Source organism: Seriola lalandi, unplaced genomic scaffold, assembly GCF_002814215.2.
Source record: "Seriola lalandi dorsalis isolate HSWRI2012SDOR001 ecotype SW California unplaced genomic scaffold, Sedor1 jcf7180002050280, whole genome shotgun sequence".
NCBI lineage: Eukaryota > Metazoa > Chordata > Actinopteri > Carangiformes > Carangidae > Seriola > Seriola lalandi.
The window spans coordinates 346,250-358,615 of NW_019520833.1; the positions used below are offsets into that span (position 1 = coordinate 346,250).

The window sequence follows — 12,366 nt, forward strand, 5'->3', positions numbered from 1 at the left end:
GGGGGGGGGGGGGGGTGGGGGGTATTCACAGTTACAGTCAGAGTCCATCGGTCCAGCTACAATCACATCTGCTGTCATTATGAACACTCTTTTTTTTTTTTTAGACCACGGCCAGGGGAGCAAGCCAGCCTTTAAACATGATGTTCCTCTGGCGAGATTGGGGCCCGCTTCATCACACCTCCAGCAGCTCCATCCTCAGGCGATCCCTATCAGCAACACACACAAACAGGCAAATGCAATATGCACAAATCATGAGGACGTGATTGGAAAGTTCCTGTTGTATTGTATTACTGTTGTATTGTAAGGTACTTCTTTAGGCGGGAGCATTGTAAAATGATGCCTGCGTATGGGTTAACTTGCCTCCCGGAAATCCATCTCACCAAAGACAATTGTCATGATTTATTCACATATATTAGCATGCGCTCTCAATCTATAATTCAACGGCCCAGACTCCTGCTTATCTAAAAATAGCTTCTTAAACACAGACCTTTGATTGCCTGAATAAGCTACTCAGCATGAGTACCTGTACACACTCCCCCTGCCTCCTTTTTACTGTACATCACGCAGCAACTACTACAAACAACAAGCTGTCATGCTTTCATCACTCCACCTGGCTCACATTGTTTTCGTTTCCCTGATTGATAAATAGCACTAAGCCTGTAAAACATCACAAGGCACTTGAATGAGAAGTGTATCTTACTTCAGTAGCTTTTATCACACTGCGTAATTCAAACAGAATGACTGTAGTACCTGGCCTGATTGGCATCAGTCTGTTGTTCAATGAGTGACTGACTGGCCACTGGCTGCTGATGGTCCTCTGCTCCCTCTGACCAGGGATCCTGCAGGACTCCTGGCTGCGCTGACTCCTCAGCTTGGCCTCGCTCGCTGCTCCCCTCGGACCCCATCAGGCCGAGCAGCGGTGAGTATGTATCCTGCCACACAACCCGCTGCCCTGTGTTCAGTCCTGCTTCTCCTTCAAGGTGCTTGTTCATGTCTTGCTCAGCAAGTTTCTTTTTGGCCACTTGAGGGTCTTTCGGTGACTCCGCCTCGGTGTCTCCGTGGCCCCTTGCTTCCTCTGACTCCGTTGGCGATCGCTGATAGGTCTCCAGCCACTTCAGCTGCCCGTTCTTGTGGCTGTATCGGCTGTCGCTGAACCAGCGCACCACCTCTGATTTGGGAAGGCCTGTCTGGACACTTAGGTCCTCGTACTGCTGACTGCTGGGCCAACGGGTGTTGGAGAAAACCTGTCGGAGGATGTGCAGCTGCTGGGGGGTCTTGTTGCCCCATGGGGGGGAGAAAGATGGCTGAGAAGCAGACACTTCGCCTACCTCAGACTTGTGTTCTTGATGTACAATCTCAGATGTAGTCTCTGTTTCATTCATCTTCAGCCTCTTAAAGTTGATCTTGATGGGGTCAACTTTCAGCTCTGGGCAGCCTCTGTCCCCGGCAAACGGGTCCTCCTCCTTAATGAGTTGCTTTAGGATTGACATGCCTTTTATGGGTAAGTCCTTGTTGCATTGACCCTCATCCAAAATGGACGAGCTGCTTTTTGTAATGACAGCGGTGCTGGTGCTTTCAGTTGGGGATTTGCTGGCATGGTTCAGGTTAGGGACGCTGTCATTACAGGTAGTACTGGGGTATTCACTGCTAATACTACTGTTGTTGGGCTTGTGGATGTAGTTGTTGCGCTCGTCATCGGGCTTTGTGGCATGGGCCTGTTCCTGTGGACTGATGATGCCGCTGTTGTGATTGTTACAGGTGATGTTGGATTTGCTGGTGTTATCGATGATCACCTGACTCTTGGTACTGTTTGAACCTTCCAATCTGATTGGTAAACTGTTGCTTTTGAGATTTGGTTTGCCGTTGGTGTCAGCAACACAGTGCTCATCATTATTGCTAATGTTGGTAGAGCAAGTGGCAATGCTGTTGATGCTGTTTGTGGGGCAGCTGTTTTGCACCAGTTTCCTGGTGACAGTCTCACCACCATTACTACTGCTGGAATAGCTGCTGATGCTGCTGCTACTACTGCAACTACTGCTGCTACTGCTGCTACTGCTGCTTCGACTGCTGCTGGTGCTACTGACACAACCACTGTTTCCAGCCATGTCCAGGCCGAGGCCATTGCTCTTATCTGGCTCCACAGTGGGTTGAGTATTCTTGGTCAGTACCTGTGTTGTTCTGACTATGGATGGAAACTTTGGGGGGACAATTGGAGTAGAATACGAGACCCTGGTGACATGGGGGTTGGTTGACATGCTGGCCTGCGAGGCTATGACTCCGACAGACCTGGTTTTTATACTGCCATAGGGAACTTTGGCCATATGAAAGTTTGGTCCTTTTGAGCCCGGCTGGGCAGTGACAGTGTGGTGGGTTACAACATGATTGACGTGCCGTGGTGTAGTGGGCTGCTTTTGAGGTGCTCCACCTTGGAACACAGTGTTGAACATCTTCCTCCTGGCCTCTTCGATCTCTTCAGGAGACCAGCTTATGCCCTGCTTGAGCCTTTGGGCAGTAAACCACAGTTTGATCTGCTCTTCAGGGAACTCTGAGACCACTGTTAGGTAGCAGAGTTCGGCTTTGGTTGGGTAGGGGAACTTGCCAAAGGATGTCTTGAGAAAGCTGCTGGTGTCCATAGCAGCATCATACGTGGGGATGCTGCTGAGAGGGATCATCACCTTTGGAAGGTCTTTATTAGAGTTGCAGGAAGAGGGAGAGTAAAGGGAGGGAGTGTGCTGGTGAAAGACTTGGTTGGACACTGTCGTTGTAATCACATGAGTGACAGTGGTCCTCGGCATAGCTGGGGCGCCAGAAACACTGAGAGCCCCGTTTTGGAGTTCAGGCACATTTGTCAGCATGCTGGAGTCTACATCCTTTCCAGTGTCTATCTTCCGTACCTCCACGGTGTGAGAAACCACAATCTTTTTGTGCTCCCCCTTGGTTTTCATCATCTTTGCAATCGGTGTTTTGGTAAGGGAAATCCCAGATTCTCTGTAGTCTTCTCCACTGTCCGTGAACAGACTTTGTTCCACAGTTGTTACTCTATCCCTCTTGTTGACAGTTAGGGAGGCAGTGACCAAGCCCTCCATTATCTTAGGGTGGGCGTTGGCGTTATGCAGAGCCAGAGCCTCAAAGCGGACGACTGACACCCCACAGTTCAGGCAGTAGAAGGTGGGCTGGGCCCTGAAGTCTAAGTGGCAGTTGTGCATGTGATCCAAAAAGTAGTTTAGATCTCTGGATTCGAAACAGCAAGTCGAACAGCTGTATGTACCTCCTTTTTGCATCTCGCTGCCACTGTCAGATTTGGAGGAGCTGTGAGAGAAATGGCCAGACTCTTCTCCCGAGATGCTGAGTATGCTATCTTCTGGGATTGTTGGTAGGAGTTCTGGTAGTGAGCCCAGTATGATTTCCTCACGCACATGTTTGGATTTGGATGGTATCATGCAGGGTACAGTGGATTTCCTCTTGCTGGCCATTGTGCAGCTTTGTGTAGATGGGAGAGTGAGTGATTGGTTGTCCGGTATGATGAGTACAGAGGGCGGGTGGATAGTGGAGTGGGTTGAATGGAGTTTCGTGTCATGGACCAGCCACTATGATATCACAGTGTTGCTTCATGCCTTCTGCCACTTCAGGACTCCTGTCACATGGACAAGTTTAACAGCTCCCTGGGAACCTGCGAAGAAAGAGAGAGAAAAAAAAGGGAGAGATGTGACTCAGCTCATATTTAATTTAGTAATTACAGAAAAAAAAATGACACAGTTAGTAGATGGAAAACATAGGGGTATAAGCTGAAAAAAAATATTTTCATCATGCAAATAAAATTATTGTGTATATTTCAAAATTTAAAACATGAAATATTTATACATGACATATTCCTATAAGCAGGATGCAGAGGAAGCAAATAGCCCCACACAGGGTAATAGGTGTAGGTGGAAATACAATGTGATCAGTGTAGGTGGTATTAATCAGTAATTACAGCACCGAAGTTAAAGAGTCCAGGGCCTTTCTTTCTTTAAAAAAAAATCCATACAATTAATACTTTTAATCTAAATTAAGGTTACATTAAGTACTGTACAGAGCGATGTAAAGTGGATCTTATTCATTCTCTGCATATTATTTAAAAGACGGGGCATCAGGGTTCATATACAAGGTTATTATTAATATTTTAAAATTACAACTGACTGATTTCCTAAATATTGAAAAAAATAGTTACCGTTAAATATATCAAGGAGAACAAAGAAAAAGGCTTTTCAATAAGAAAAATTATAATTTTGGCTTCCACTCACACTCACACACACACACACACACACACACACACACACACACACACACACACACACACACACACACACTCTCCTTCGATCAATGCAGCCTGTCAGTGTTCTGGTTATTTACTAGGATTTACAGACTTCTGTCTAGCTGTCACTTTTTATGAATTCAGAAAAAAGAGCGTAATAATCAACACAGCCAGAGATGACAGTCTAATCTCAGAGATACTTGTTGTTTTCCTTCACTGCTGCCATAGGTTTGGCTCCTCTAATTATTGATGGCATGTGTCCACAGAATTATTTTTAGTAAAGCCTCGTGATAAGAACAAAACATGTAAGAAGCACTGAGTTTAAAGCTCAAGTAAAGACCATGCACAGAAAATGTGATGTGCTGGATATGAACCAGTGTTCGTATCTTTGTGGCCAGATGCCACCTGCCTCCCCTCCACGAAGCAGTTATTATCAATAAATAAATATCATTCACGGACTACTATACCTTGGGGATTGTGAGTGGGATGCACTTCACCTCTCCAAATTGAAAGTGCTGGATGTATCTAACCCTTCAAATTGTCTGCAGCACCCACAAATATGCAAAAACATCCATGCAGGTTCGTGTTTGGCTGCAGAAATATTTAATGTTCATTGCTTGTAAGAATAGGTCATATTATTTTAAATTATGTGTATTTTTACAGGGGTACGGGAGCTTTAAAAAAAAAAAATCTAATATATTTTTGTCATTTTTTACATGCACTGCGTGGTGCTGTTCTGTTCCTCTTTATTTGATATTATAAAGCAGGCTTAGGAAGGTTTAAAGAACTAGCCAGTGAGAATGAGTATGTCACTGCCACACCTGGATGTGAGCCATGTGTTTTACATTGAATGTTGCAGTGTATCTTCCCTGCATAATGTAGTGTCAAGTGGGGATATCAGGTGACTAGTGCATGTGTGTGCATGTGTGTGTGTGTGTCCTTGCAGTCAGCTGACAGCAGTACTGTTAAGGACCTGAAAAATTCCCACAAAGTCTGAGGAGGTTACTACAAACACATCTGAAGCCATTTCCAAGCTCCAAACTTAAACCGCCTCATCCTACATTTGTTCAACAAGCAGCGTGGCGTCACACACATGCATACAAACACAATACACTGATCACTGGGTGCTCAAATCTGTTAGCAAACCACATCCAAAGGCTTTCCCTTCCTATAACACTCCAGTTATAAGGATGGATATGGATTGTATTTGCAGTCTTCAACATGTCTCTTCTTTCTTCTCTGCATTATGTACAAAAAAAAAAAACATGCCTCTCTTCTCTCACAAAGCCACAAATATTTAACCAAGTATGTAGGACAAGACAATGGATACACTCTTGTCAGCGTTTCATTAGTGATACAGCTGGTTTTAATAGTTATTATTTTAACACTGGAAAGTACAAAACATATAAAACAAATGATGAGAAAAAAAAATCTAAGTGGAGCTCTGCACCCTCTGCCCTCTGTGTGAACCTATGACACACACACACACACACACACACACACACACACACACACACACACACACACACACACACACACACGGCCTCTGTATATCACTCTCGTCTCCTCTCTGAGACTGGAGAAGCATTGATGTGTGATATGCAGCTGAAAACTCGTCTCATCCTATCATCATCTATCCATATCACTCAGGCTTTACCTTCTCATGCCAGCTTATCATCCTGGGGAAAACATCAGCTGCAGAAATGCAACTACCCTACCACCCAAAACCAGCATTCTGCTGAAAGCCAGCAAGTCTTGACATCATGCACTGCAGTTTGTTGATTACAAAGAAACCGATTTTGGATACTTGCAGCATATGTATATATTTTTTTGTCACATTGCTGAAAAGCACTTTCAGCGAATCTCATTTTACTGCATCCACGTGCATGCTCGCCATGGCCGGCTGGATGGTAAATAAAAGATGAACCTGTTCCAGAATTAAAACCCTCAAATGACTGCCCAAACAGTACACACTGGTCCCAGACAGACTGTGACGTCCTCCTTCTAACTACCTCTTTTTCATTTCTACTGAAGGCTGCTGCTTTCTGACAGAAAAAAACTAAAACAAAACAAAACAAACAAACAACAACATAACTAGGTCACCAGCATCTTATGCAGTAATCCCGGTTCACTGCATCCAGACGCGGGCATGTGCTGTATGTTTTGCCGCCAGAGAGGTCATGATATCCTCTGACGGCACACTCGATTAACCCCTGGTGAGGACACAGCGTTCATTGAGTTTGTTCCACTGAACGAGGGATTTAGAAGTCAGCTTTCACGCAACAGAGGGATGTAGTCATGCACATCTGAGACATCTGTCTGAGAGATGTCACTATGTTATAGAACTTTGTAAAAAATCTGCGTAGGCTGAGTTTAGCCGTGGTGAAGTGATTCATTTTGTTTGCCCCACATAAAGAACACTGTATGCCAGGACGTTTCACAAAATAAAGTGATGGAGAAGGTAATTTGGTCACGGCGGTGGGCTGTGACTGGTGTAGCAGCCCCCAGAGGGGACGCTGATCTGCGACGAGACAGACGCTGGCCTAGTACAGAAGCTCCGCTCCCTGAATGAGTAAACCCAAGACAAGCCAAAAGTTGAGAAAGGTTACATAAAGAATCAGGTCACCTATCAAAAGAATGGGCTGCTTTATCTGGCGAGCGAGACGTGCGATCAGACACAAGACAAGGGCTTCCCAGACAGGGAGCCATTGAATGGTTCCCTCTGAAAAGCCAGGCCTTGTGTTTCAGCGGCGGAGGTAGACAACGCTCAGACGATCACTGTCCTCAGTGTGTCGTATGTCCCCGCACTGGCACTGGCTCTGTGGCACAGGGGGAGCAGGCTCTTTTCATCTGAGCGGACCAGGGGAGTCGTATCTGAAGTGAGGGGAAGTGGCAGAGCTCTCAGAAGTGCCTTCTGAACACCCACGCTCAGCGTAAGCGGAGGGGCCTTGTACGGCGAACTAACACCACGCTTGAACCATTCAACTTTTCAAAAACAAGCGTTTCAAAACAAATGGGATTAAGCTAGGTTTAAATTCTGATGGGGTTTATACGTTCCGCCTGATTTAATAGCAGCTTTAAAATTTACAGGAGGGGCTCCCTTATGTGCTCTCACACTGTCATTTCCATAACAATATTATATTTACATCTCATTAATATTTAATTATATTCTCTATACTTTTAAATGGCAAACAGTTGAGTGTGCTGCTCCCATTTTGGCGAACCAGTTTAAAGAAAGCAGTGTGTATTCCCTTTTCATCACCTCATAAACTGCTGCAGTAATTACAATATTACAACACGAAAAACATGCCCAATCTACAGCGAGCTGCTACCAGCGGAAAAAGGGAGGCGAGGCTGCAAAGTGGTTGCTAGACATTAAAATTTAATTCAAAACAGTCCACTGATTCAGACACTCCCAGATTGTTGGGTCACCTACAGTTGACATTAACAAACAGAGATTGGTGTTTTTGTTGTGCCGCCTGTCACATGAATGAGAATGTGAAGGCTGGAGGAGGAAGAAGGACAAAGGAAGACAAAACTCAGACATCTGGGAATGAAGTGAGAGGATGACTGATGATGATGACAGGCTGCGCTGTTTCAATATTCCTCCCCGCTGACACCTTGTAGGCACACATCTCCACACACTCCTCACACACTCCCTCCTCACCTCCGCAACATTTAGCACCTGCAATGTTCTGAAAATCTTTCTTTGAACTGAATAACTGGCGAGGAGTCTCTTGATGCGACAGTCGCAGAAGAGCTAAAAAAAAAAAAATGCATAAATTCTTCCACTTATGACAATATTTATTTTGCCTGTAATTTGCTTTGACAGTGATCCGTAGCTGTCTTGAGAATCTGCTTCCAAAATCAGCCCAATAAAAAAAAAATGACCTGGTGTCCGCTGGGGGTTGGGGCTGAGAGAGGGGAACTCCTGACAGATACATTTGAATGATCAAAAAATCTGTTTAGCGGGAACATTTTCTACCAAATGTCCATTAAATAGATTAACGTCATGTGAGTGGATCAGCTGGACACCTAAATATAAGCCAGAGACAGAGAGCAATTACTGTCTTGCACAGAGAAGAGATTGGGAACAATGGCGCCTCATTTATAAGGGAAACGTGATCCAGCGCTGGGAGCCTTTAGACGACTGACTGTCGAACTGCGATTGGTCTGTTTTCCTGCGTGTCTGGGTGTCTCCTGCGTCCATCATGCTGCCAGAGTGGACTGATGTGTTGTTCTTTTTGACAGGCAAGGTAGACAGGATTTTAGTTTGGGGACATCTTTGTGTGTGAATGGCACTGTACATTTGCCAGCATGAATAAGTGTCAGGCACCAGTGTTACGTGTGCTGAAAAACAATTCAGAGTCATCAGGGTCATTAGCACGGCGCTAATACGGCACACCAGTCCGCGCCGTCTTCACCGCCTGTCCAGCTGAAGATGCGCAGAGGCTTTGGTGTGTGGTCTCTCTCTCCGCTCTGGGCTCTTGTTTTTTTTCTTTACATGGGTGTGTTTGTGTGCGTATTAGTGTCTGAATGTCTGAGACGCAGGTGTTGTCAGCCATCTCGTCCTCCTCCTCTCCCGCCCTCCACCCCCCCAACACCACCACCACCACCACCACCCCCACCTCCATGACTGCAGCCTTGTCCACTGGGAGACCGGTCGGTGGTGCCACTCATGTGTTAACATCGCCATGGCAACCCCTTCTTCCCCTTGCCCACCACGCCACACACACAGCGGACTCACTCGCCCACACCCACCTACCACGAGACACACACACACACACACACACACTGAATTCCTTGGACTGCATCCGGTGCAGGACAAACTTAATCCACATGCCCTGCCAGCCATCTTTGAAAAGTCCATTCATGGTTCAAGTCTCTTTCAGATAACTTTGGGTGAGGTCCGCAACAACGACTTGGCCTTTTTCCTTTCTCGATCAGGTTGTCGCCGATCGAGAGCCCTGCTCCGCTGTTCCCGTGTGTGTGACGGCGGCTGATGAAAGAAATATCGCAGCTGTAGACGCTACAAACGACCTCCTGTCAGTGTTATTGTCTCGCTAAATCAGTGCTGAGGCCTGGAGACTGATGCAGTACAGTACATACCTACTGCACTCTGCCTGTCTGAGCATCTTTGTTGCATGGTCCTGTTTTGTGTTAGAGCGCTCACAGTTGAAATCTTACATTGTTCTCCGAACCCTTCTATCTGTGGCCCAGATGAATGACAGACAAATAAACCATGGTGTGCAGAGAAAAAACTCTGAGTCATGCATCCGTTTACATCACTTTTGATGAATAACTTCTTCAGTTCTGTAGCCAAGACTACAGGCATTCATTTGGCAACTTAAGACGAAAAGGAAGAAAGATGGCGGCGTACGGCACATTGTAGTGTCCATCCTAAAATGGCTGACATCACAGCCTCCTCTAACTGCCAAAGCCTGGCAAATGCCAGCTCCTGCTGACCAAACCTTTCTTGCATGGGACAGAGAAAGTGGCAGGGGCTCTTTCCCCACTAGCCCCAAGGTTTTTTCCCCCCGTCAGTGCACAGGCGTTTCTTTTGGTCGGAACTGTGCAAACATGCTGTTTTAGTGAGGCTTTTGAACGGTCTGGGCTTCGATACGGCATTGGTCCGATGACAAAAGCAATACCAAAAAGGGTGAAAGACCCAAATAAAAGTGAACTCGTATAAAATGCCGTCCTTTCTGGTGGGAAAAATGGGGCTCGGAGTTGTGTTTCAGAGGATTGTCTGTGAGGACCATGAGGTATGCTGCTATCATGAATGCTTGTTTGTATAAAAACGGCTGGAAAATAGATCTGGTTGGCATTAGATAGTTGATTTTCTCCTCTGAACTCAAGGAATGTTATACACTCCATGTCAGCTAAATCTGCAAATCATGACCATATGACCTTCCTCGGTATTCTCTGGCAGGGGATTCATTTTGAGCTGTGGGAGGCACACACAAACATAACATCCACAGTGGCTGCTGTTAGAAATCAGAACACCAAATCCTGAAGAGTACAACAATCCAGGTATACGAGGAGTGGCATGTGCAAGAGACACTGTTTTGCAGAGGGGAGTGGGCACTCTTGGCTCACTACATTGTGCCTGTGTATACAAACAGTCCGCTGTGGCCATAACGAAAACTGTGAGCTGTGCCTAATTGCAGGGAGTGAGGGATGAAAGGCAATATGCCTGGCCTCATTAGAGCAGTTCCGAGAAGGGAGATGGAAGACCGTTCCCAGGGATCCACAAAGGGAATTGACATTCCCCCAGTGTAAGCGTCCTGCTGGAGCGAAAAACTCCACACACGCTGAACTCACCGGGCCAAGCTGAACCCAGTCTGCTGGAGCTGCACAGCGAGAGCTCATTTACCTTTGTTTTGCCGGTCATCACACACGCCTGCAAATTAACCATCGGAGTGAAGAAATGTCCACTGGAGACCGGACTGTACTCCACGCTCGGAGACACTGTCCACAGACCAAACACCTACTCTCTCAGGAACACAATGGCACAAGTGTTGCACAGTCATTTCCATGACCTACATTATATGTAACAAGCTTACAAATAATTAAAATACATTCCAAAACTTGCCAGTGATTCATGCTCCTCTAACTAGCTGCTTGAATAATCTGGGGTTGTCTCTTGTGCTATGGACGCTGGACACACACATGAACCACAGAGGCAACGTTAGTCAGCACAGAGGTCCCTCCCCTGAAGGCAGAGGGAGACACATGGCATGCAAAGCTGGGTCAATATTTATGTACACATAGCAAATGTGACTGTACAGGAACTGATATTTTTTAATTTAATGCCTCAGTGATAATCCACAGTTTGCAAAATGTCTGAAATGAACTGCTTCTTACTGTACTGTATGTCCCAGTGAGTGAGTGTGTGTGTGTGTGTGTGTGTGTTAGTGTGGGTGGGTGTGTGTGTGTGTGTGTGTGTGTGTGTGTGTGTGAGCAGGGCAGCAGCACATGTTGGTAGGAGGAAGAGGAGGAAATGAAAGAAAAAGTCCTGTGCATACAGATACAGGCCTACCTTTCTGCTCTGGCAAGAGGAAGAAAATTGGAGAGAGTGAGCGATCAATAGATGAAAATTGATACTTGGCGTGCAGTTTGAATATCTATGGACTCGGAGGGTTCTTATATCAGTCGATAAGCCTGCTATAGCACTCTGTTCAGAAGTCTTTCACAACTAAAAGCACTCACACTCACAGCACAGCGGGGAAATACAGCGCGTTGTGCAATAAAATAAGCAGATACGCCACACTGTATAGCGCGAGAAGGAGCGCAAATTCAGCCAGACGGAGGATCCGTTGTTGTAACTGTAACAAACTGACGAGTTAACCCGTTTCACTCCATTCACAGGGCTGTGGGGCAACACACTGCCTCGCTGCCTACTTGCCAAAGGCGATCTGGCACTCTATATAACCTTATGAATATTCCCAAAAATCCTCCACCCCCCTCCTCCACCTACTGTCGCCATTTTATACATTGGCGACTTCATATAAACTGCCTTGACTACAGCACCAGATGAAAATTCAATATTCAATAGCGAGACATAATTTCAGTAAACAACTTTGGAGATCGCACCTCGCCAATAATGAGAGCTATTCGCGTTTTGGAAGAGTAGATGTGTCCTTACCTCAACAGTCGGTGGGAAAAATGGAATCCGACATTAATATATAAATGAATAATATTGGATTAGCTCCGATCGTTGCGCTTTGAGAAGAAGAGGAGGCGAGCAGGGGGTGGGAGCTCTCCTCAAGTGAACCCGGTGAACTGGCGTGAACCCGTCAGTGACCACGGCAAGGTACATTACATTACATTACCTTTCCACCCCTCAGCCACACTGTATGGAGACGGCAAAACAACTACGGTCGGCGGTGCAGGACGAGGCAGCTCCAAAAAAATTAAAGCGAGTGTATTTCCTATGAACACGTGATTCGGAGCGTCATCCAAAATCCAAAAGCCCTTTCATCTAAAATTTTGGAGAGGGGCGGGGATGAGATGAAGATGTGTGTGTGTGTGTGTGTGTGTGTGTGTGTGTGTGTGTGTGTGTGTGTGTG

At 46.0% G+C, this 12,366-nt stretch overlaps 2 protein-coding genes across 4 annotated transcripts in view; one reads left to right on the top strand and one right to left on the bottom strand.

Annotated features, from left to right (window-relative positions):
* Positions 1 to 6: 6 nt before the first annotated feature.
* The window catches only part of zhx3a (zinc fingers and homeoboxes 3a), a 17,119-nt gene continuing 4,759 nt past the window's right edge, over positions 7 to 12,366 (bottom strand). The window contains exons 1-3 of one of the 3 annotated variants that reach the window (XM_023399043.2): positions 12,130 to 12,275; positions 751 to 3,670; positions 7 to 206 (exon numbers count right to left, since the gene is read on the bottom strand). In XM_023399043.2, the coding sequence (XP_023254811.1) occupies positions 173 to 206; positions 751 to 3,473 (2,757 nt within the window). In that variant the 5' untranslated portion in view covers positions 3,474 to 3,670; positions 12,130 to 12,275 and the 3' untranslated portion in view covers positions 7 to 172. Of the gene's footprint in view, positions 207 to 750; positions 3,671 to 11,942; positions 12,081 to 12,129; positions 12,276 to 12,366 lie in introns of those variants that run through there. The other 2 variants (XM_023399042.2, XM_087171907.1) reach the window with 2 other exon arrangements.
* The window catches only part of sack1d (scaffolding CK1 anchoring protein D), a 7,023-nt gene continuing 6,635 nt past the window's right edge, over positions 11,979 to 12,366 (top strand). Inside the window, exon 1 of the mRNA XM_023398994.2 lies at positions 11,979 to 12,110. The gene's annotated coding sequence lies outside the window, so the exon portion shown is untranslated. The remainder of the gene's footprint in view (positions 12,111 to 12,366) is intronic.